General features: G+C 42.0%; 1 protein-coding gene across 9 annotated transcripts; it reads right to left on the bottom strand.

The window, feature by feature from the left end:
* Positions 1-965: 965 nt before the first annotated feature.
* On the bottom strand, positions 966-25,379 carry crb1 (crumbs cell polarity complex component 1). Of its 9 annotated transcripts, none has more exons than XM_022209181.2 (14): positions 25,110-25,379; positions 20,295-20,531; positions 18,647-18,842; positions 18,376-18,515; positions 17,835-18,017; positions 15,051-16,010; positions 13,290-13,840; positions 12,280-12,445; positions 10,557-11,511; positions 9,823-9,867; positions 8,706-8,831; positions 7,336-7,462; positions 2,728-2,993; positions 2,448-2,565 (listed from the first exon to the last, which is right to left on the bottom strand). In XM_022209181.2, the coding sequence occupies exons 1-13, from the start codon at positions 25,189-25,191 to the stop codon at positions 2,754-2,756; spliced, it is 4,008 nt and encodes a 1,335-aa protein (XP_022064873.1). In that variant the 5' UTR covers positions 25,192-25,379; the 3' UTR covers positions 2,448-2,565; positions 2,728-2,753. The 9 variants fall into 9 exon arrangements, with proteins under 9 accessions (XP_022064878.1, XP_022064877.1, XP_051802647.1 ...); XM_022209182.2 differs by having other exon boundaries at positions 2,451-2,565; positions 2,753-2,993; XM_022209186.2 differs by lacking the exon at positions 2,728-2,993 and having other exon boundaries at positions 966-2,565; positions 8,706-8,828; positions 25,110-25,378.
* Between the last annotated feature and the right edge of the window lie 297 nt (positions 25,380-25,676).

Here is a 25,676-nt window from a genome sequence, read left to right on the forward strand (position 1 = left end):
GTATAAAAGTCGATGAGAGAATTATCCTACTTCTCACTTGATTTGTGACATCAGGAAACATTTTCCTAATGAGTTTATGGTCTCAGTTGCTAATTCTAAATGACCTTCTGTACTGCATGATGCTCATTTAGTAAATTATGGTTCAATTCAGAGTAAAGCAGATGATAAAGCAAAGTACGTTTTAACGTGGAGCTACCTTATAATTAGCGGATCACTACTGTGTCACCATGCATAGTGTCTTCAGTCAGAACCACCTCTCCCTTGTTAAGACCAAAATGACGGCAACACCAAACTTGTGGTTTTAAAGTGTTCGTCCACAAACCGATGGGTGACGTCAAAGTGACAGCATTTATCTTTTAAATACGGTCTGTGCTTTTTCTAAATGATGTTGTGTTTCATCAAATCACCGCAGGCTAAGAAACGGGCAGAAAACCCGGGCCAAGTAGTGCAAGAGTAGAAGTAGAAGAGTACTGATAGTGTGTAGTGTGCTGGTTTATTAACCCCTGTGTCATCCTGCGGGTCAAAATTGATCCATTTTAAAGTTTGAAAATGTGGGGAAAAAAATAATTTCACAGTGAAACCTCTGATGTCCACATTTTCAACATTTTTGGTAAATTTTTAAACATGTTTTGGTGGAAAAAAAGAAATTAAAAAAAAGATTTTCTTTAAGAACATTCAGGGAAAAAAAATCAACCAAAATCCAGCAAGATTCACTTTGAAGAAAATATTACAATTTCTTTCTTTTCTTTTTGGGGATTTGTTTTTATTTATTTATTTATTTAATAAAACTTTTCAGGGAAACTCTTAAAGAATTATTGGATTTTTTTCTCCTGAAGGTTTTGCAAATTTCGAGAAATTTGGGGAATTCTTTTGCTGAATTTTTGGATTTTTTTCAGACAAGAAAACAATCTTTTTTGGTGCCTGTAAATCAAGACAACAGGAGGGTTAAATCAGTGCCTGTGTGCTTGTGTAGTAATATCAGGTTTATTAATTCAACTAAAAAAAACAAGCCCTGTCTTACAGCAGCACGACACTGTTCATAATTAAAAAACACTTTATGGACATAGAATAAATTAAAACAAATCAATCCAGTTTAATTAACCAGCAGCACATTCTCTATGTACAGTCACCAGCAATCAAAATAAAAAAAAATAAATCAAATTCACAATTTGAAATAATCATGACAGTATATACACATAAAATGACAGTCTAGACAGCTTTTGTTCTGATCAATATACAAGTGAGCTTCTAAGGAACTATTCTTGTCTAGTGCCTCTAATCCTGAAACCTGGCTGTGAAAAGACAGGATTGTGTCAGTAAGGAGCTGCAGCGTGAAACGTCCAGAGGGAATGTTCACTGGAAGTGAAAATAAATCGATACAGGCAGCAGCACACTGCGTATTGGCATTTAATCTACAGAACAAAGAATCAGATTAGGGGCAATCCTTTAATAAATACATGTGCATGGAATTTCAGGAGTTTAAATCACAAGTATTAGTATTTTTTTATTGTCAACAAATCCCATTAAAAGAAAAAAAAAACATTCTCTGCAGGACAAGGCTGATATGGGTTATTTAAAAAACTCAGTTCCAAAGAGCTCCACGCTATGAAAAGCTGACATCTTTCTACGCAACAGTGAATCTGGACGTGGTGCTTTATTTTTTAGCACGAGAGCATTGTATGTGCAATCCTGGCTAAATAAAAGCCTCTCACATTTCGGACATTACTGAGTGTTTTAGAGAAGTGAATGTATATATTTGTAACTCAAATGATTCGCCTTCACCAGGAGTCAGAGGATCACTGAGACACACTGCTGGTTTGGATTATTTCACAGGGTTTGCTCACAATAAGAAAAATACAGAACAACACCAGATTTATCCTTTAAACGAGGACCATCCTGACGGTTCAGCTTCACAAATGAGGATTTGAGACAACGTGTTTGTGGGCCCTAAATCCACATCCATTTTTCCTTTCAGCACTCGTTGCTCCATCAGTCCTAAAAATATGGATCAGACACACAGATGTGACAGACTCGATACATTCTCAACTCTTTCCGTTAAGATGGATGCACTTGTGTGCTGTGAAGCCAGGTGCAAAGCATCGCAGGAAGATGGATGAAGCTCTCGGCTTCACAGTTACACAAAAACGGTGTCACAAGATCTCCTCCAGTCTTCAATCGTGTGTGTATGCAAATGAAGAGAGGCAGCAGTCATTTCTAATGCTGCCAGGCAGGTTCCACGTCTCCACACTGAGCCAGCTGTACATCAGGTTTGTTTAATGGGGTTGTCATTTTCATTACTACCAGGACCAGATTATTATTATGCGTGAAACAGTCACCTCCTGCATCTCATATCAGTCTCTCCATAGGCGGCGGCTGCGTGATGCTCCACATCTCCACCCGCGACCCCTCCTTCTCCTGCCGGCTGGGGCTGTAGGTGCCGTGGGTGGCTCGTCGATTTAGCGCCACCACGAGGCCGACGGAGGTCAGGATGAGAACCAGCAGCATGATGACAGACACCAGACTGACGGACAGTAAGAGGTCAGAGGTCAAACCGTCAGAGGTCATCTGGAGGGAACCAGAGAGAGGCAGAGTCAGAGAGAAGCGTTTCCTGGAAATGGAGAACAAATGTTCTGCTTCCAAGAATTCTCACACACGGCTTGCATTGTTTATTTCTGTCTCTCTCACACACTTTTTTTTCCCCCTTTTTTCTCACACTCGCACACACACTTTTTTCCTCTCCTGACTTCTTTACACTACACCAGGCGCTCCACGCGTGCTGCCAAAGTGCTGATGGATGTGTTTCCCAGCTCAGCAGGTGGGTTGCGACCACCAGGAGCCTCGAGTTGCCGCGGACTGAAACCTCCCTCCGTCTGCCGCCTCTCTCGCAGTTTGGCTGCAGCCAGCGCCAGCCCCAGCATCACCACTATCGCCAAGCCAACCAGACACGGTGCCAGCACGGCAGCCACCCGCGAGCTGTATGGAGCACGCTCCGTCTGTGAAGGATCACACACACACACACACACACACACACACACACACACACACATAGAGGCAAGATGCTGCCTGATGATCCCATCAGCACATACACAACAAACACCTCCAAAAACAAACTCCCAAACACCCAAAATAGCTCACACAAGCACACATAACTCCTTTAGAGCAGAAATAAAAGCTGCTTTACATGCAGCGTCTGATTTGTATCCAGGCACTTAAATGACACATTTCATATTTAACTTACAGCCTTGTGGCCCTCTGATCTTCACCAAACACACACACCAAGTAGAAACAACACTACAGTATCCTGCACACAAACCTGCAGATGTCTGATGCCACCAATCAAACCCGAGCGAATCAAGATGAATTAAAGCTTTCAAGTGCAGCAGGTGAGTGATTGTTAACAGTCATTAAGCAGCAGCAGAAAACAGAACAGCAGGTGCACTTACATCAGTGGCTGTGGTTGGTGTGATAGTTGTGAGTCTCTGAGTGGCTGCTGCAAGGTTACAACAGCACAACAGCTGTAAGTCTCGCTCCGTAACATTTAACATCCCTGCTGACAGCAGCTTCAGAGCTACAGCTTCTCACTGAACTTGTCAGGTTACACAAGGCAAGGAAAAATAATCTCAGAAGTCAGCAAACTTTACACCGAGCAATCAACACGGAAACATAATTCTAATAAAAATACAGCCATCCGTGTCCTGAGGCAAAAAAATAACTTATGCGCTCATGCTTGACGCTCCAGACATTAGAGTTTCTTTCCCTCGCTACAGGTTCTTTGTTGACTCCTGGAAAGTGCTTACCTGTCACTGCAGCACAGTCGGCTGTCAGAGCGAGTGTGACACAAGCGAGCGGGAGCAGCCTGCAGCCAGGACCCGCCATCAGTCACCGACTGCCACACACACAGACACAGAGATGTCTAACTAACCAGTCTCTAAGGTACACAGCAAGGCCACCCTGAAGCCTCGGCTGAGCAGCTACGCGCACAGAGACACAGGCGGCAATGCTTCCCTGCTGTCAGCACTATCAGCCTGCTCAGTGTGTGTGTGTGTGTGTGTGTGTGAGGCTGCCAGATAAGCTGCCCTCATACGTTTCTGTGAAGCAGACCGAACTTCTGTGAATGCCACCAGCTCTCTGCTGAAACTGCACTTCAGCGCCAGATGCCGCTTTTTTGCTGGCAAAGCACATTTCTTCCTCCCTGCTTCTCCCCGCTCTCAAAGGATGGCCACATCAGTGCCGACACTGAAAAACTGCCTCCCATTTCCTCCCCCTCTTTCCTCACCATTAGGGCTACCTGTGCCTGCAAAGCGCGCACACACACACTCACACACACACACACACACTCACACACACACACACACACACTCACACACACATATCTGCACATGGACTTGCAAAACACAAGATGGAAGACAGGAGGCAGGTGTATTCGGGGCTAGTGCCAATGCATATTCACAACGTGCTCAGAAGTGTATCTATCTCACCAGTATACGATTTCTGAGTGTTTTTTTCTCATTACAATCATTTCTTTGGTTATTACTAGGTATTAAATATGAGTAAGCAGGGGCAGAATCAGTTCTGCTTCTGCTGTCTAAAGTTAATCTGCAGCTAATACAAGTCTTCACCTCTGAATCAGAGACCTCACATACTTATCTTTAGTCTTTTAAGAAGAAAATTATGTGTCTTCAACACTCAACTGTAGCTCAGCAGGAAAACACTGAAGGACGCCTACTACAGAAAACTACTGGAGCCTCATCGTCAGAGTTTTAGTTCACAGATCAGCATTTTTCTACATCTAAAAGCGCATCAGGAAGGGTTTTGTGGCGATAACAGGGAACGGATCCGTTCACTCTGCTTTATGCACAGGAGTGTGATAGTGCTCAAACCTCCTGCACAGTGAGGAACAGCCTCAGATCACGTACATGGACAGAGATGTACTAATACTGCAGCACCGTGGCTTCACTGTGTGTGAGAACTTGGGCTATTCTAGGTGACACTCACTCTACATCTTGTTAAAAAGAGATTAAGTGCCTACGTTCAGTGTCAGGGTGGCCACCTGACTTCAGCATGATGCTCCTTCACACACACACACACACACACACACACACACACACACACACACACACACACACACACACGTTTGTACTTCTATCTTAGTGAGGACATCCATAGGCGTAATGCATTTCCTAGAGCCTTACCCTAACCTTAACCATCACAACTGATTGCCTAACCCTAATCCTTACCCTAACCCTAACCAAACCTCAATTCATACCTGTTCTCTAAAAACAAGTCTTCACCCTCAAACATGGCTGTTTCAAAGTGAGGACCGGCCAAAATGTCCTCACTTTGTAAAAATGTCCTCACTTTGATAGTTAAATGCAGAAAATGGTTCTCACAATGTAGCAAGTACAAGAACACACACACACACACATACACACACACACACACACACACACACACACACACACACACACACACACACACACACACATGTTTGTTTTTCTATACCGGTGGGGACTTACCATTGACTCCCATTCATATCTAACTCCTAACCCATACCCTAACCCTAACCTTAACCATCACCAAATCAATGCCTAACCCTAAACAAACGTTTTTGCACTTTTACATTTTTTATTAACAACAATATGGCCAAGAAAACGGTGTTGCCACCCGTGGGGACCTCATTTTAGGTCCCCACCGTAAGACAAGTCCCCACCTTTATAGCAAATAGTCAGGTCAAAGTCCCCACCGGAATAGCAGAAACAAGTACACACATCACACACACACACACACACACACACACACACACACACACACACACACACACACACACACACACACACTGATCCACAGTTAGAAAATCAATGAAAGGATCTGAACCTTCGACGGCTATTTGCATGATGGTGGAAATGGGAGTGAAACAAATGCTTGGTTATGGAAGAGAAAAGAGGACAGACAACAAATCAAGGCTGATAAGAAAGATTTTTCTTTTATTTGACAACAACAGAGACAGATGGAGACAGGACGAATACGATGGAGGGAACAAAGACGGACGAGAAGTTACAGCCATACATGGATTATTCAGCATGATGTCAGCACAACAAGAATGAAAGACAAACAATAACACACACAAGTCTACCATGAGAGACACACACGAGTGCAATGATTCATGAAACGTTGACCACAACAGCATGGTAAGTGTTGGTAGGTACCATTCAAGGGGAGCCGCGGAGAATTTAGGCTTAAAATATCTTTAGCTCAGAGAGGGAGGGTTTAGAGGAAGAAAAACTTCTTCTTTGTGTACAAAACAACACACAGCAGTCAGTCAGTCAGTTACCGCAGAGCTCTGAATGCACATCAAGAACAAAGCGAGACATCTTGTCGTCTTCTAGCCCCTCTAGGTGTTTTTGTAACTACAACACTGCTTTTCATAGTTCACAAATTCATCCGTGCGGAGCTCCCAAAATCCAGTTCAGACAAGACTGACAGGGTCTCTTCAGTAGGAAACATTATAAATAACTCACATTCCATAATGCTCCTCACCTCACCTAAAAGTGCTTCATTGAATGTAGACCATCCTTCCCTTTCTAAAATAATAACTCTCTGTACAGTTTGGTGCTGAAATGGCCATTTGATGAATCAGTTATTCAGCTCAAAGAAAATGAAATGATTCAAATGATCCTCTCAGTAAGACTGAGGGCTACTGCATGGAGCAAGCTTTTTGAAAGGGTTACTTGATGGACATTGTTCCCTTTTTATCACAATTTATCAGATAAATAATTAAATAATCACAAGAATAGCCAACAGAACACAAGTCTTTTCACTGCAGCTGCAGCCATTCACTGTTATAGTCTGGGCTGGTTTTACAAAAGGTCTCTATGATCTACAGCTACTTTGAGTAAATTAGTGATTTGAAGTTGATAATATAAATAACTAGGTTAAATAAGGTGCTGCTGATTACCAAAGCGTCATTTTAAGGCACAAAACAGTTCTCTGGTCCCTTTAACTTGACTTCAAACTAAAGAAATCCCTAATGTCTGTAGTGTGCTGCTCAGAAACACCTGATCAGGTTTTACCAACTTGATCAGGAGTCCTCTGAGCTTTGTATGGAAAAGTACTGCCCATCTTTTATGATCAATCAATCGACCACACAAATGCACCGGCAAGCTCACAAACTGCACTCCGCACCCACTTTCTCAACCACAGCGTTCGCACACGGACTCAGTCGTTTTGTCCCCACTCCACCTCCGGCTCATCGTCCAGCCTGAGGATGAGGTAGGAGAGCAGCTGGAAGAGGTTCTGCCACAGCAGCACTGCCACGTAAAAGTAAATGTCGCTTACGTCCGTCTGGCACAAGTCTCCAGCGTAGCTCATTTCACACACGCAGCTGAACTTGTCGATGAGGTTGCGGCAGTAGCCTCCGTTCAGACAGGGGTTGGACTTACACTCATCCACCTCCTGCTCACATCTGCAGACACACAAACACAGAGGCACAAAGTCAGCAGATGTACTGTGTGTACTGATTTTTTTTTTACCTTGCTAATATCTCTATATGGTGTTTTTATAAGCTAGAAGGCAAATCATGGGCAAAATAAGCAGTCATTGCGGAGCGTTTCCACCTTGAAACAACAACGTACTGATTGCCGTCTCAAAAACACAGATTCAGATTGGAAGGATTATATATATACAGGATGTCCATAAAGTCTGTTTACAGTTTCAATAATTTATTTCAACAGGTGGGCTGGTCTGGTCCAAAAAGTCCCGGGCCGAATTTGACTCCCAACCTGGCCCTGTGACTCATCCTTTCTTTGCATTAAATAAATGAAAGTAACGAAGTAACTTGTACTCAAATTACATTTTAAATGAAGTAATTTTGTACTTTTACTCGAGTACATTTTTAGATGGGTACTTTTACTTTTACTCTGAGTAGAATTAAAACAAAGTAAAGATACTTTTACTCAATTACATTTTTTCAGTACTTTTTCCACCTCTGGTCAATACTCACTGATTACAATAAAACAAATCTGGTTAAGATACCTTATCAACTGCCTTTTAAATATTTTTTAAAACTGTAAAGAGATTTTATGGACGCCCTGTAACAAACCGTCAATCTGCAGGGCTGGATTTTCTCTATCATTACTCTTCTTCAAAATCAGCTTCCCTTGCTGTATAGCAAAATCACTTCAATATTACATCTTGACCTTGTGTAGCGTAGAGTGTATTTACTGTGTTTGAGCAGAATTGTAGGTGAGCTGGTGTGCTCAAGCTGCTGTGAGTGGAGAGAGAGGCAGACATTATTTAGATCTGTGCATTCTAGAGGAAGCCACAGCATGGTGGTAAATCTGAGCCATCTTAAGGTAGAAATGGATTATTTTCATGGAATAACTTGTAAATATGTAACTTTGATACACAGAGATAGATTTTCACAGCTTTAATAAATGGCCAAGGGAACTTTAACATCATATATCAGCAAAGAATAAAACAAAAATAACACATAAAGATTAAACTGGTGAGGCAAAGAAAATGTGCACAAGAGTAACACTGAGAAACTACAGGATACAGAAATGTTATGCATCATGACAGGAAGTCAACCTGCCACTGAATGAGCCGGTGATGCTGAAGCAGCTGATGCTTAACTAAACTAACCCAGTCTAATCCAGATCTGTTTTACTCATTTAATAATATCTGTCTGTGTTTTCCATCTCTCCTACCGGTGGCCGACGAAGCCTGGTGGACATTCACAGGACAGCTCCCGGTCAGTGCAGTTGCCTCCATTGAAGCAGGTGTAGTTTCTGGTGTCATCGCCGCACACCGAAACAGGCAACTTGGGCCTTCTGCTAGCGAACATTAAGACATTTAAAAGGATAGATACAAAAGGTTATTTGTGCTTTACTCACATGTAAATTATTACACCAGCTTCCAGTTAAATTCAGAATTGACTCCCCGTGGATTAGCCCCAAATGTAGCCTCTTTAAAAGTAAGCTAAAGACAGTTGTTTTCTCCATGGCTTTCATTAGTGTGTTTTATACACAAAAAAAAACTGTTCTAAACTGCCAGTAACAGTATTCTGCATGTTATTCACTTACTTCACTCATTACTCTTCTATAGAATCTGTGTGCACAAATGATCTAACTGTACTCTGCTGCATTTTGTATTTTATCTTGTACATGCCTGCAGAGCACTTAAATAAGCTCAGTGCATGAAAACGTGCTCTATAAATAAACTGGCTTGCTTATAGGAGGCACTGAGTTGTTTAGCAGGTTGTGTGCGGCAGTTTTTAGCAGCTTTATGTCTACCGGAAGCTGAAGAATCAGCCAAGCAGGAGATGTATTGTTCAGCCTCCCGCTGTTCCCCACAGGGGAGACAAAGAGGCTTAAGAGGCGACCAGGATAATAAGATTAAAGACCTCTGGCATCTTTTCACCAGCAGGATGTCAAATCACATGTACAGGAATGATAAAACCAGCCACTCCTCTTTGGCCTCTATGACCTTCTATTTGCCTGAAGCGCTGCAGCTCTGTCTGTCTTCCCTCAACGCTGACAAAATTCATTTTGGAAAACGTGTAATTTTAGTTGGCAAAGCTTTCATTTGGATAACGGGAGTCATTTTGAGCTACAGCTGTCACTCACTTGAAAAAGTGGCTGGCTCATTTTAAAACAAACGGTGTCAGAGGGAGAGTTAATATTTGCTTTGCTTGGTGTTTTGTTGCACACAGTATGAACAAGAAGAAAAAAAAACAAGAGGCATCGCACATGACATTTGAGAGACAAATATCTAACAGGAAACAAACACCTGGGAACACATGAGAAACAAAAAAAGAAAACTCACACATTTCTGACAACAATGTACCATGGAACTTCTTCAACGCGTTCACTGCAGGGGAACAGAAAGAAAGGTGGTGAAAGCAGGAAGAAAGAGCCACAAACAAGAGAGACAAACAAAAGGAAGTCATTTTGATGAAAACTTTACAGCCTAGATGTTCCCAGTAAAGGGAGATCGCTTGACTGGTGGCTTGCTTAGCGAGAGATACTTGCAAGGGTTTTTCTATGTGCAAAAGAGGCAAAATGCAAGAGGCTGTGTGTTTACAGGATAAATGCTTGGAGGCGTTCCCCTGCTGGTTCTCCGAGGCAAACGGTAGATGACAGGGGAAAGAAACTGGCGCTGAACCAGAGAGCCTTGTGTAGTGAGACACCACAGCAGACTGAGGCCTTTTCTGGCTGACACTAGAATAGAAATGCAGCTTCTGAGACGCTCACTGCAGGCGTGGTTGAAATGCTGAACAGAGGCAGAAATGTGGAGACATTTACAGTGAAGGATTTTGTTTGTGTCGTGGCGCGGTCCCTAGTCTGTGCAATTTTGGAGCATTTATTTGTGCATTTCGTGTTTACTAACTAAGCTTTCAGCGCCGTTCACAGGAAAGGAAAGTTATCTTTGGAGCGTGAAGTATTTATAATGGGATTGTTTCCTCTCTGCTCATCTACATTCTCCACAAGCCTTTTGCACTCACCAAAATACGACTTATATTCCACACAGCTGTTTACCCGGCAAACAGCTACACTTACTTGCAGAGGGGTCCGGTGTAGTTCTCGGGGCAGAGGCAGGCGTACCTGTCCGGCCCGTGCAGACAGGTGCCTCCGTGAGCACACAGGTGGTTTTCGCACACATCCAGGTCTTCCTCACAGTCCACGCCGGTGTATCCAAACTCACAGCTGCACTCGTAGGTCAGCCCGTTGATGCTGCAGTTGCCGTGAATGCAGGGATTCGAAGCGCAGGTGTCCAGGAAGAAGTCGCAGCGCCTCCCGGCCCAGCCCTCGGTGCAGCTGCAGTTGAAGGTGTTGAACAGATCCTGGCACTCCCCTCCGTTCAGACAGGGGTTGGGTTCACACACCGGGGCCCCGCTGCAGCCGAGGAGAGCCGGACTCAGTGATGTCTGCATGAACTGCTCCTCCTGCAGCCGTGGGAGGTTGACATCAGAGGGGCTGAGGTAAGACAGGGCGATGCCACCCAGCTCCACGGTGCTCAGACAGCCAGCCAGGGACCAGCCGGCTTCAGGAGCCAGACCCCCTAAGAAGATGTCCACTCCCTGCCTCAGGAAGTTCAGGTTGCCTCCTTCGCTCTTGGAAGTACTGGCTTCCTCTATGTCTTCATCCAGCACCAGACTCCACCGAGAGGTTTGTGCCCAGGGTGCTGTCATGAACAAGTGGACGCTGTGCCACTCTCCATCGCTGACACTCCTCCTGCTGCTCAGACTGACCGTAGACACCCCCTCCTTCTTGCCCTCCTGTTCCTCCTCCACCTCGCCGCCACCTTCAGAGGTACTCTGAAGCTCCATGAAGAGGAAGCCATCCTGGACGGAGACTGTGATGAAAGCTGAACTCTTTTCTGCATGTAAGATGGCTGCATTCCGCTTCCGTGTGCGCAGGTTCAGGGAGAGGTTGGTTAGGTTACGGGATATGTAGCCGTTTCCCCGGTAGGACAACACAGTGCTGTCATCCAGGAAGGTGGCATTGGAGTAACCTAGGAGATCAGGAGAAGAGTTCTGCTTTGAATTTCTTTACAGATTTACTTTGTCACAACTTGAAAAAATTTATTTTGCCAGTTCTCATTTTTGATTTTCAGCTGGCACGAGAACACAACAATGAGCAGGTTGTATTCTCAAAGGTAGCAGGCAGTGTCACGTTAACCTGTTTGATAACACTAAAATCCATTTAGTGGAAAGACCCTTAAGAAGCAGGTGGATGTTTCTCGATGAGCTCATCATGAATATGAGGTGGCTTATAGAGCAGACGGATGACATGATCAATCATCGCTAATCCCAGCAAAAAAAGAATAAGCTGGCTTCAGGCCAATCCGTCTTTATGGAGCACATGCAGAATACCATGTGAGCAGATTGAGGCCGGTAAATTATAAAGAGTGTTGTGTCACTTGGTTACATAGTAGCCAAATAAGACAGTAAATCCACAAACAAGGTCAAACATTAGGTAACATACATTTCACTGTAAGTAACAGATAAACAGCACAACGTTGGGATGTAGGGGCTGTCATGTTAAGAAATACTAAGAAGGTAACAAATTTTAGCCCTGAAGACCTGGGCTCAGCTATAGAAAAATAAACTGTTTACCTAAAGGGATTACATGAATATTCCAATGCTGCTCCATTACTTTTCAGGTCAAACCGCGATTTGCAGCATGAACTTTATGAAAGTTTGTGACATCATTTGGAGTCATTTCAAGTGACCTAAAAACAGCTCTTCTTCTAACTGCTGAGATCTCGGAGGTCACTTACATTCATACCCCTGGCCCAGCATCCTGCACTCGGTGTCTGTGGGGCACGGTGACAGATCACACCATCTGACCTCCTCACAGCGGCGCCCCGATGTGTTGGGGGGGCAGGTGCAGGTGAAGTCGTCCCACGTGGAGTAGCACATTCCCCCATTTAGACACGGATTCCTCTGAGAAATTGATAAAGGGAGTTTCTTTATAGATCCTTTTTCTGCATTTTGATGAAACCATGTTAATTCACTTTGTGTTTGTTTTCATTATTTGTTAGGATATTTACTACATGTGCATTGTGAATCCTGATAATTCTCTTTGTGACTCACTGAAAGTCTGTTGTGACGGTACAGTATGAGAGCACTTTCCAAGACAAATATGAGGTCTCATTAAACCCTCGTGTCCTGTGGGTCAAATTGACCTGTTTTAAAGTTTGAAAATGTGTGGGGGGGGAAATACTTTCACAGTGAAACTTCTGATGTGCACATTTTAAACATTTTGTGGAATTTTTTTGCACGTTTTGGTAGAAAAAAACAAATGTTAAAAATATTTCTTTAAGAACATTCACAAAAAATCTACCTAAATCCAGAGAATTTTTGCTGGATTTAGGTTGATTTTTTGTGAATATTCTTAAAGAAAATATTAGAAGTTTTACTGATATATATGTAGTCACTTTAGATATTTTAGGATTTTTTGGAAGATTTTTACTAATTTTTAAAAAAAATATTTACAAGAATTTGCTTGCCACATTTGGAGGATTTTTTAAAATAAATTTTTAAGGGTAATTTTTAATGAATTATTGGAGTTTTCTTCCTGAAGGCTTTGCAAATTTTCTGAAATTTGGGGAGATTTTTGCTGAATTTTTGGATTTTTTTCAGACAAGGAAACAATATTTTTTGGTGCTCGTAAATGAGGACAACAGGAGGGTTAAAGACTCAAAATTAGGTTGCGCTTAAGTCTTGCTTATGTCTGCACATCCTAATCCACCAGCAGTTACAAAAACACTCTGTGTGTCCCACTCACACTGCACGCGTTGTCTCCAGAGCAGCCTGCGGTCACATTCTCCATAAGCTCAAGAGGATAAGATCTCACTGAGGTGTCCAACCCAAAGAACTGCAGCCTCCTGTCACTGATCCTCAGGTCCTGGATGCAGCCTTTAAAATATCCACCGAACACTGCAGTCGACCTCCCCTCCAGCAGGCCTCCAACATGCACAGTATCACCTGCTCGGACGTCAACCGCCCTAACCTCCACATCACTCTGTTTCTCAGCCGCCACATAGAGCCTCATACGACCGTCTGCCACCTCCAGGTTCACAAAGTGGACTTCTGCATCATCGATCGAGCTCTCGGCCTTCACGCTCTCATAGTTTTTGAGCTGAACTGTGACCCTGCCGTCTTCCAGCCACATGTGCAGATACTGGCTGCTGCTGTTGGAAAACGCCAGGAGGAGTCCACTGTGCCTCCGTGTGCGCAGGAAGAGGGAGATGGAGAGGTTGTGACCCAGATCATCGGTGATAGTAAACGCTGCATAACTGTGAGAGTCTTCGTTCCCAAAGCGAGCAGTCACATGTTCTGCAAAAAAAACGGAGTGAATAAGATGAAATAGCAAAATAATGGCATGAATCATCTGTTCTTAAAACTTGGTCAATCTGCATTTTGAGATTACTGTGCTTTAGATGGTGTGAGATCATCATAATTAACAAATTAACAAAAGCAAAAGAAAAAACATATTGGTCTTACCCAAAGGTAACCTAGTATCAGCATCTCACAAATCTCCTATCAATCTCAAATTTGTTACATTTTTATCTTCAGCAGAGAGTGTAAAATGAGTTTTTTTTCCTGCTGACCACAGAACCCAAATATTGCCTACTCAAAGAGCATTTATGATAGATTTTGGTTTCTGCAAAATTTTAACCTAACTGGAGAAAAAGACATTTAAGCAGTTTATGATGAGATCCCTAAAGAAAAGAAGAGGACATTTCAGCAGCCACCAGCCCTCATGAGATCTATTCTCTGTGTCCACTGTCAGCACTTTCCACTGTGGGTCGGTCACCTCATTAAACAGGCAAGACACACAAAGGGCATAGAGTGTCTGACAAGTTATATAAACTCTTATAAAAGCTCCAATGTGTATGTGTGCGGGTATTTCAAGTGTGGAGGTGTTTGTAGCTGTGCTCATGTGCGTGAAAATATCCCATCAGACACCAGTAATCTTCTTTGATAGACTCAAAAGGCTATAGATATCCACGGTGGAAAAGCTGACCTATTCAATATTTTCTGGGGGAATTTTAGTGAAATCATAAGCTAAAATATATTTATAACTCAGCTTCTAATGCCCTCGTGACAGTAGTCAACACTTGGCTGAACTGTGCGATATTTCCTTGCATGTTGTTACTATGTCAAAAATAGATTCCCTTTCATCCTTAATCCAGAGCGTCAGATAAGAGGATCTCTGCCTCTGTCCTTTACCGTGTCTTTTGATTGGCCTGCACCATTATCTTCTGTTACACATCAGCAACTGAGGATGTTATTTAATTATTTACTTGAGAAACTTGGTGAATCTGACCTTCCTTGAATCTTAATTAAATGGATAAGCTTAAAGCCTGAAAATTCTCGAGTGTCATCTGTTTTTGGTGTTTGGATCATAAAAATGTCCTCATATATTTTGTTTGTATAGTAGATTTAGGAACAAAGCAAAAGATACTCCAGATTTTATAGTGTGCTGCTGCTGTTTGGCCTTTCAATTCCTATCTAGTAGCTCGTGTTACAGTTGTAAACATACCCTCCTCACAGTCCTGCCCCTCATAAGGCCTTGGGCACCGGCACTGGTAGCTCTGCCACAGGTTTACACACTGTCCTCTGTTTTGGCACGGCACATCCAGGCAGCGGTCCCTGTGGCTGCAGCCGGGGGACACATTAATAGCAGAGTCGCTCAGCCATTCCTCAGGGACGACCAGCTGCCAGTCTACAAACACATCTCGCATGCATCCAACGAATGCAGGAAGGGCTGAGTGGTCACTGCGGCCTTTTGAGTGCTGAGGTATTCCTCCAACAAAAGTGCTCTGAGGAGATGACACGAGCCCGGCCAGGGTGCTTTGGACGGGAGCCACTTTGTGGCATGACTGGCCTGCACAGCTCCGAGCATCATCCAGCAGTTTAAGGCTGAGCAGCCAGTTTCCGAGCACAGCCTCTACAGAATGCCACTCTCCATCTGTGACATTGTGTGAAATCTCCAGAACCTGGCTGAGGATTTCTGCTTCAGCGCCTGCAGAGGCCACTCTCCTCAGTGTGAGACGTAGCTGCCCTCCGTCCAGCTCCAGGCTCAGCAGCAGTCCCCTGGTGTTCCTCTGGAACAACAGCGCTCTGGACAGGACAGTCTTAAAGCTCAGGGTGATGTTGCAGTTGGCATCCACCAGGGGACTCTGCAGCAGCAGGTAGCCTCTGCGTTCAAAGGAAAAGGTGGTGGTGGTCTTACAGAGAGGTCCAGTGTATCCAGGTGAGCAGGAACAGGTGTATCCATGAGTCCCATCCAGCAGGAACGGAGAGCAGGAGCCTTGGTTCTGACATTCATGGCCCTCACAGCCCACTAACTTCACATCACAGTTTACGCCTCCATAAAGGACGCCATCAGGACTCCGTTTGAGGCAGTGGCAAATGTAGCCTCCAACATAGCTCTCACATCTGCCCCCATTCTGGCAGGGACTGGGCTCACAGTGGTTTATCACCTCCTGGCAGAGGGAACCTGTCAGCAGAAGAATAGAAAAAAAATCACGCAAATACTCTGAAATGTGTTACTAGTTTTGATAAACAGCTTAAGATGTAAATAATGTCCAGTGCTTTGAAGTATTCTGCTCACTAAAAGACCATTTTCTGTGCTTTGTTGTCTTTTTGCTTCTCTCATAAGCACGATGATTTTTTTTTTTAGCATACCATGCGTTTTTATGTTGTTGTTGTTTTGTTTGTCTTTTTGTGTTCCTGTTTTTTCTCCATCTTTGGTACCTCAGAAATGACTACCTCGCTCTTCTGATCCATATGTAGTAAAGTTAGCTTCACCTGACCTAAAAATGTCAGGTGTTAAACCCAGTTTTCCATGCCGGTGTTTTCCTCTTATCAGTAATTATCAGTAGACATGTTGGACTGGTCCAGCTGTTACCTACAGCATTGTTTGTCTGTTTGTTTCTGTCTGTCTCCAGAAATCTGTCCTATATAGAAAAATAATCCAACAACGGGTGTATTGCTGCTTTAGCAATTGGTAGGAAGAAAAGAGGAATTCAATACCTATTATGTAACAGCTACCCACAATCTATTTATACAAAAACAAGCTCTGATGTTACCTGTTCCAAGCAACAAAATCCCCCAAATCCATGGTGCAGGTTTCCACATCATGCTGTCACGTTTTCCCCCACAGTTGCCCCAAACTTGTCTAAGTGCTCCATATCAGCTGGTGTGCTTACAGGCCATCCTGCTGGAGGTTTGCTCCTTGTCTACTTCTCTGAACCACGAAGGGCTGAATAGCTCCAGTCAGGAGACCAGTAAAGCCAGATCCTGGGGATTAAGCTAATGCTATTTGGCCACCTTACTGAATCAGTGCCACTGCGACTGGCAGAGAGTCAATTTTTAGAACACAACTTTCAGCAGCTCACCGTCTTACCTTCCCTGCAGGATCAAGTGTTGTGTAAGCCGAATTTTCAGGTTTTGCAACAGAAAAGCAGAATTTGATGCAACACCCCCCCCCAGAAAGTGTTTCTCTGGATACCGAGGCACTAATAATTAACTCTATCTATATAAATGGTAGTAATTTAATTAGATTTTCGATAATATTACCTCTTGAACAAACATTTTTGACCCAAATACAAATTTTATTGATTTGTTATTGATAGGGTAATTGTCCCACTCAATCGTTACACAACCTCAGCAGCAATAAGATAAACGCAGCATTACAATAAGAGTCAAATTATAAAGGCTACGCTTTTATTGTTGCAAAAACTGAAACATTGCAGTGAAAATTGGCTGAGGTCTCACAGTCTCTTTTTGATACTACCACTGGGGGGCATCCCAGTCCTGACAGATACTGCTTTTAAAGGGTCGCATCATCAAAATCCCAAAGTCAAAAGCAGAGTCCACAGCCAGCACTGTCAGTTTTTGGCCAAGAGTTTGCTTTTACTGATCATTTTCCTCATCAGATTCCTACAATAGCTTTCTGTGTTTTCTGCTGACTTGAACAAATTTTAATATATAGTTTTTTTAAGTTAAAACTTACACTTGTGGTGGGTGCTTGTGCTTGGGACCAGTTCTCTGAGTTGCCTTCATTGAGTGTGATAGTGTTAAGTATTACTCAAGCTACCTGTATGACAACTTACTGCTAGGGATGTGGTGACTTGTGATCTGGATAAACTTACTTAAAAAAAGTTAGAACCGAATGCATGTTCTATGTAGAGAACATTTACAGACACAACACAACTGTGGTGACATCTATAGATGTGTCAGTATGAATAACAAGTCCCTGTGCTGTGGAATGGAGCAGATTCACTATTAAACGATCACTGGAGACTTGTGAACTAGCTACCTGTCGTTCCTGGAGGGCAGCTGCAGACGTAACCTGCAGCCTGCCGCTGGTCATAGTGTTCAGGCAGCAGAGGCTCGCTGCCATACAAAGCCTGCCACGACCTCTCGATGCAGCGGCCTCCATGCAGACAAGGACTGCTGCTGCACTCACTGATGTCGACCTCACAGTGACGCCCCTCAAACCCTAGAAAGAGGAGGAAGTCGGAGTTTCAGACAAGAATAACGTGCAAAATAAACAGTACAGATGACTTCCAATATGGATTTACTAGCAGATGGCCCTGGACAGATTTTTCCTCACAATTTATCATAAATGTCTGCTTAGTCTCATGGATAGATTTACACGCTGCATAGAAACCAGTAAACAAATTTATAAGTGGTTTCATGTAGCTATAACTTGATCCATCCACAACTTCGATGTTTGCTCATTCTTGTGTTGTATTTTTTCCCTTCAAATCTCTGTTAAGAAAACCAAAACCCCAAACTCACAGGTCATGAATACACTATTTTCCCTGATAACTAAGAAGCAGCAGAGCTTCACTCACCAGGCCAGCATTCACAGGTGTAGTTACCGTGGTCGTCCTTACAGATGGCACTGTTAAAGCAGGGTTCAGAGAGGCACGGCGGCAGCGGCGTCTCACAGTGTCGGCCGGTGAAAGCTGAGTGAGAGCAGTCGCAGCTGTATCTGACACGATCACACAGCAAGACACTTATGATGTATGAATCACATTAATAGGACTATTTACAGCATTCCCTTCTGCCTGTGTTTATATGTGGGAGCTATTTATTTTCAAGGACCAGCGTTGTTCTACTCACTCATTCACCCCGTCTATACAAAGAGCCCCATTCTGGCATGGCTGCTCTTGGCACTCGTCAATGTTGATTTCACACCGGTGTCCTTGGAAACCGGATAGGCAGGTGCAACTGTAGCCTCCAGCGTAGTCATGGCAACTACCGCCATTGAGACATGGCTGTGATTGACACTCATCAATCTGGACCTCACAAGTGGCCCCTGTGAACATCAAAGCGGTACAGACGTCAAAGGGCAGGCGATCCAGGTGGGGTGAAAGTGAACAAAGCTTTTATGTGGATTGTCTGTGATCATGTGTGGATTGCGCTTTTATCTCACAGCAAGGCTTCTCTCTGCTATCAAACTTTGAAAAATGCTTCAGAGTATCCTTCAGTCCCCCACAACTATTGTAAATAAGTCTACTTTTTTGCATGTTAGCAGGAGGACAATACCAAAATAAAGTTCAACTTGCAAAATTAAGTTTTTTGTACTTAAATGCAGCAAAACTATCTGTGAACAATTAAACATCTGAATCCTTCATAGACCATCAATTTTGTTGTAGTCATAAATCTGTCATGTTGTTTTCAGCAAATGAATTCATCAATAAGAGCAAAACCAGTTGAAGTCAATAATGAAGCAGATTTAGAGAGATTTAGAACAATATTCAGACACATTTTTAAAGTTACTCCTTTTCAGTAAACATATTGTTTTCTTACTGTGGCTGACTGATACAAAAGGAAAGAGCAGGTATGATATGAAAGGCCGTTTAACAATTCAGCCCGTTTTACTCCATGTTCATTCTTCAGTTTTGAAATACAAAAGCCTCTATTGAAACAGCACAATATGGCCTGAAGTAGAGACAATTAAAAATGGGTTCTGTGGAGTGTAACTAAGGTACGATGCCATAAATCAAAAGAAGAAAAAGAACTTCATTGATTAGTTGTTTTTCCAAAAATTAAAAAAAACTTGGAATCAACTTGTAGAAACCGTGGGTGTTACCAAATATTGTAGAAAATTGTAATTTTGATTTTATACTATAGATATTTACTACTTACATCTCTGATTTGTTTCTATACTTGTCTCCTATCTCCTCTGAATAAACACAATTCAGCCCATTTAAGTCAAAATTGACTTTTTGTCAATAGTTTGAATAGTTGTCGCATTACTTTGCTGCAGCTGACTCACTAGTGGGTTGACAATTGTGCCAAGGATCGCAGAATTTTTAGTCTTTTACAGAATCCGGTTTGTGCCATTGAATTGAACTGAATTCAGTTTTTAGCAAAATTCTATATGGGAGATTTTGATTAATTATTTAGGGTTCAAGCTTAGATTGGGAATTTTTTTTTTCCAGACACAACCACAAGTCACAGATCAGTAGATCAAAGACTCTTAGAAAGGTGAAAATCCAATCATTCTTTTTGCTTTCACAATTTGTGGTTCTGATAAATGATGGTGCAATTTTGGTAATTATTTAAAGATCACAAGCCTGTCAAACACAAGTGGGTTTTGTAGGTCGGAGGATTAAATTCATCTGAAACTATAGCAACACTCAAACACATTTAGATTTCTATAATAATTTAATATGTCTAAGCCTTCAAATCCCGTAAATACCTTATCACAAAGGACTGAGATGCAGTGCTTTCTTTTAAAGATGCCTTTGGGAGACACACTCACCGGTGAACCCTGGAGAACACAGACAGGAGAATCTGCCCACTCTGTCCACACAGGTGGCTCCGTTGCTGCAGGGCTCTGATGCACACTCATTCACATCAATCTGACAGTGAGCCCCCTGGAAACCCGGCACACAGAAGCAAGAGTAGCCGTCCCCTCGGAGTCGACATATCGCCCGGTTCTGGCACGGGTTTGGTGAGCACTGGTCCACAGTTGGAGGCAGCTTGTCAGGGGATGCACCTATGAACAGATCATGTTTGGAAATATTAACGTAAGATATTATAGACTCAAGGCACAAAGCCGCACAGATACACAAAAACAAAACAGGATTTTCATTTCTGCTGAAAAAATAAATCTCTTATTCATTATAATTTACCTTAATAGTAGAGTATATATTAATATTACTGAAATGCTCTGGCGACATGATTAAAATTTACTTCATAGCATCTGACTGTACTAATGTTGCTACATACAGAGAAGTTGTTTCAATAGCTTTCCAAACTCCTCAAGAAGCTGTGTGACATAAAGAAAATACTTTAAAATAGCGATTGATTTAATTTCATGTCTGGCATGATGCTCATTTCTCTTTGATTAAAACACTGGCGAGCAGTTGTTGCCTCAAGGACTTTAAGGGCCTCTCAAGGCGTCGTGTTTAGCTGCCGTGGTAACCAGCCCCGTGTTTGGCTTTAGCATTCAATCTATTTCCATGGTGACAGCATCAAGATAAGAGGCATTTATTCCTCTACACGTTATGGAGTGTTTTAATGAGCGGGACATTAAAGAGCACACTGCCAGAGCTCTGAGTTTACATCTCATTTCAGTGGTTTCAGTGGGAATGAGAGGATCAGCACTGAATTCTTTCCATTAATGATGAAAAACAACAATTTTAATACTCTATACGATTTAAACATGTGGGTTGAACTTTGTTTCACACCAAAGACTAACATAGTAGCTAATTATTCTTGTGAAACCAGTTCAGTCATATTTTACCCAAAGCTTTGTTGTAAATCCAGTGGTTTTTTTGTCATTTTAGTCTGAATTTTATTATGAACAAAGGTTTTCATCAAACATTTAAAAAATGAAATAGCATTTCAGTGACTGTTTTCTCGCCATATGCATTGACACATCAACTCTTTCATATTAGCACAAATGCAAATTCTATTTTTCTTTAACCTATCTTTGAGAGTAAAATTCTTTCCTGAGCAACAGCAGCAGTCACATATAGCCACCGCTTCTATGATCACACAAAAGGAAAACATAAAACATATTAGTTACTATGTATATGACTAAGGAGAGTGAGTATTCTAAATAAGAGATGCATCAAACCTCTCATGTAGAAGACAATTGTGTTGTTAATAAGTAGATCAATAACAAGCTGATGCTGCAAATCCCTATAGGGACAACGTACTGTGACAATTTGCAGCTTTTCTTCAGTTTAGACTACAGCTTGGACAAAACAAGACACTCTTGATTTTACCTCATGCTTTTTTTGTCAGCCACTCATTTAGTCGAACAAAAATGTTCCAAAATTCACAGCACAGTCAGCTGGGATGTCCAACATAAAAATACATCTGGTTTAATATCACAGAAGTTGAGCAAAGCGTGACATTTGAGAAGCTGGAACTGGTTATTCCCTTTCTGCATTTTGGTTTCAGTACAAAAAAAAAAACATAAATAGTAAAACGTCTTCATGCAGTTCATGCATACATGATGCTACAAAAGCACTGCTACCAGCAGCAAAGATCACGGTAAGGTTAACATTTTGTTAATAAAGTATATGAGATTTTAAAATGACATCCTAAAATTAAAACCTAAATACTTCAATTAATGAAGTCCCATTATTAGGTTGTGAGTAGTGAGTAGCGTTTTATTTCTGGGTAAAACTAATGCCTGAATTGGAAAACTTGAAACTTTAAGGTGACTTTCCTTTAGTTTCAACAATACAAACTGTTCATTGACGAGGAAACAAATGACTCTGACTTAAACCATTGGCTTTAATATTACTTATTAGCCTATCTCAATCTGGGGAAATCTTTGGTGTGTTACTAATTGAAGCAATCCATTTAAAGTGGTTTGATAATTCACTTTTAACAATGTATGAAATACACTATTCCAAACCCCAAAATATGACTAGAACAAGGCAGTATGTTTAAAGAAGTTAAAGGTGAACCAACTGCAGCAAGGGAATGTGCATTTGTATGATGGCATGTCTGTTTTATTAGCTGTGAAAAGAGACAGTTAATTAAATCAGCAAATGTTAAGATAGTTTAAGAAAAGGTCCTTCAGTTCATAAAGCTCTTCAAAATCCCAATAAGTCCCTTCGACTTAGAAAAAATCTGCGCAGTGTGACACTATCACATGTAAATTCTGCATCGGGTTGCCCCCCATGCTTTGGCCCAGGAAGCTCAAGCAACAGTTTCCCTGTGACCTGCAAAACTAAACTTCTTGAGAGCCTCATGATGAAGCGCTACTTTTTCTTCACTCTTACTGACTGCAATCATATATCACGTCTGCTGTGAGACTTGCTCCCTGCTGCTTTTGCATATGCTTGAAAACATAAAAGATGAACAGCTACTGGTGAGGCATCTCAAAATTGGCATACTGCAGCCAGAACAAATGGAAGCAGCTCAGAGGCAATGATCCTCGTAATCCGAGGAATGTGCATAAGGGGAACAAAAAAGGCGAGATGCCACAAAAAGGAGGCTCCAAATCAGCTGAACAAGTGTCGCCTCTATTAGATGACAATCAGACTGCACCGCATTTGTAAAAGCCTTCTGAGTAGCATATGAATATTAGATGGATACTTGAAAGTGTGGAAGTGTGTTTTTTGAATCGTGGTAACCGGAGAGATTCAAAATCACTACGAGGCTGGAGGCCAAAAATGCAGCCCTGCTGAAATGAACAAAGATGCTCCAATAATAACACACAGTAATCATCTTTCAAGAGCCCAATCAGGCTGAGAGACTATAAAGCCTCAGAAGAGCACAATTACACTTTGTGCTCCATCTTCAACTACTCAAACACCAGTCTTCTGTCATTGGTGGAGGTCAATCAATTTCACAGACAGCCAGCAGGGTTCTCCAGGAGCAGCTTATAGATGTCTAGACTTGGACTCAGTGTGGCTGAGGTATGGACCATAAGCCACGGGGTTATGATGGAGATCAAGGCTATCAGTGGCCACGCTGACCATATGCTTGTATTAGTTCACACTACAACCAAGATCAACTTTTAAACTTAGACCAGATTAGATTCACATTTTCCAGAGATTTATAGCTCACATGTTGGGCAGACTGACATATCCAGCCATCCATTCTCTATACACCGCTTTATCCTCACTAGGGTTGTGGGGGGTGCTAGAGCCTATCCCAGCTGACTCAGGCGAAGGCAGGGGACACCCTGGACAGTAGACTGTCATATGTACTCCTTTAACCCTTGTGTTGTCTGGAGGGTCAAATTGACCCGTTTGAAAGTTTGAAAATGTGAGAAAAAAAAATCTATGTTCACAGTGAAACTTCTGATGTCCACATTTGCAACATTTTTGGGAATTTTTTGAACATTTTTTGGGTGGATAAAAGAAATGCTAAAAAAATATTTCTTAAGAACATTCACAAAAAATCAACCAAAATTTGCTGGATTTTGGTTGATTTTTATGTGAATGTTCTTTAAGAAAATATTAGAAGTTTTACTGATATATATAAGTAATCCCTTTAGATATTGTTAGACTTTTTTTTGGAAGATTTTACTTTTTTTGGAAAATATTTACAAGAATTTTCTTGCCAAATCTGTGGGACTGTTTTTTTTAAATAAAACTTTTCAAGGAATTTTTTAAGGAATTATTGGAATTTTCTTCCTAAAGGTTTTGCAAATTTTCAGAAATTTGGGGAACATTTTTGCTGAATTTTTGGATTTTTTTTTCAGATAAGGAAACAATATCTGTTGGTGTCCGTAAATGAAGACAACAGGACAGGTTAACATGGAATATAGAGAAAATCACAACAGGCGGTTCCTGTTTATCCCCTGGTCTTTACTAAGGCAGACTTCAGAGGATTCAGAACCAGGACTGCTGCTTATTTGAGACACAGCTCCAGCCAACCACACATCCCCTCCCACAGCATGTAAGGCTTTTTCATATGCAAATGACATCTCAGGGTCTTTGTTCGGACCTATCAGGGGGCCTTCAAATGGCACATGCGGGACACCTGACATCTCTGCTGGACTGATGCATGCTGCTGCTGTATGCTTCTATCTGTTTGTTTCAGTGGTGATAAGAAGACATGGGTGTTTTGGTGAAGCGCAGGCACATATAGCTCATGCCCCCCTTTTGTCCAATCACTTGTCCACACACCGCCAACCCTCCCCAGTCCTCCCAGCCCCCTCATGGGTCACTATGTTGCCCCCCATTGTTAGATCTTTTTAGTCATCTTTAGCTTTTTAGCCCTTAGAAAATGATTACTATAGGCAATGATGTCACCTCACAGTCTTGTAATTAAAATTCCAAGCATGGACTGGTTAGAATTCAAGCTGAACTCAATTAAACAAACAGTAAATGGATGCACATTTGCAGTTTTGTTTACTTGAAGGAAATATTTACAATAAATGAAAATAGAAGTGTTTTAATATAGTGTTTCAAAGAATACACCCTGCCCTCAAAAAAATTAAGATGCAACATTTTCTTTTTGGTGCTTGTAACTCAGTCTGCTTTCAAGTTGGGCAAAGGCAAAAATCCCTGCTGATAATATAGCATGAATATGACGTTAAACAAAAACCTATAAACTATATAATAGCAACTAAAATCGGACAAAAGGAACAGTCACTTACCGTGAACCACAATCAGTGATGAGATGAGAATTGTGCAGGCAAGTAACTCAAAATTGTGACAACGAATTAAATCCATAATCATGACAGGAAACCATCCTGTTCGTTATGTTTAAGTCCAGTCATACACGGACGTGTCTTCTCCTGGATTTCTGTGCGTCTGTCTGCAGCGGCTCATCTATTGTCAACTCCAGATCCACTTGATGCGCACTTGTGTTGCTGCTGGAGCACCATCAAGACCCCATCACACGAAACACAGAGAGCACAGCGCGGCGTTCAGTGCACACACACACACACACACACACACACACACACACACACACACACACACACACACACACAGAGTGACGGTTCACATGAGAGGGACAGCAATCTCATTGTAAATACAAAGGAAAACGTGTTAGAAATTCTGTTGTTGCAAATGAAAAATAAGATAGAGAGTATATAGTTGAACTGACCTTAAGAAGCTCCCCATGGATATCAAGGATTGTTATTGATGCTAAATCGTTCACATCATAATCTAACACAGAAATATAATAGCTAACCAATAGTAAAAAGTGTTTCTTTTTT

This window comes from Acanthochromis polyacanthus, chromosome 4, assembly GCF_021347895.1.
Source record: "Acanthochromis polyacanthus isolate Apoly-LR-REF ecotype Palm Island chromosome 4, KAUST_Apoly_ChrSc, whole genome shotgun sequence".
NCBI lineage: Eukaryota > Metazoa > Chordata > Actinopteri > Pomacentridae > Acanthochromis > Acanthochromis polyacanthus.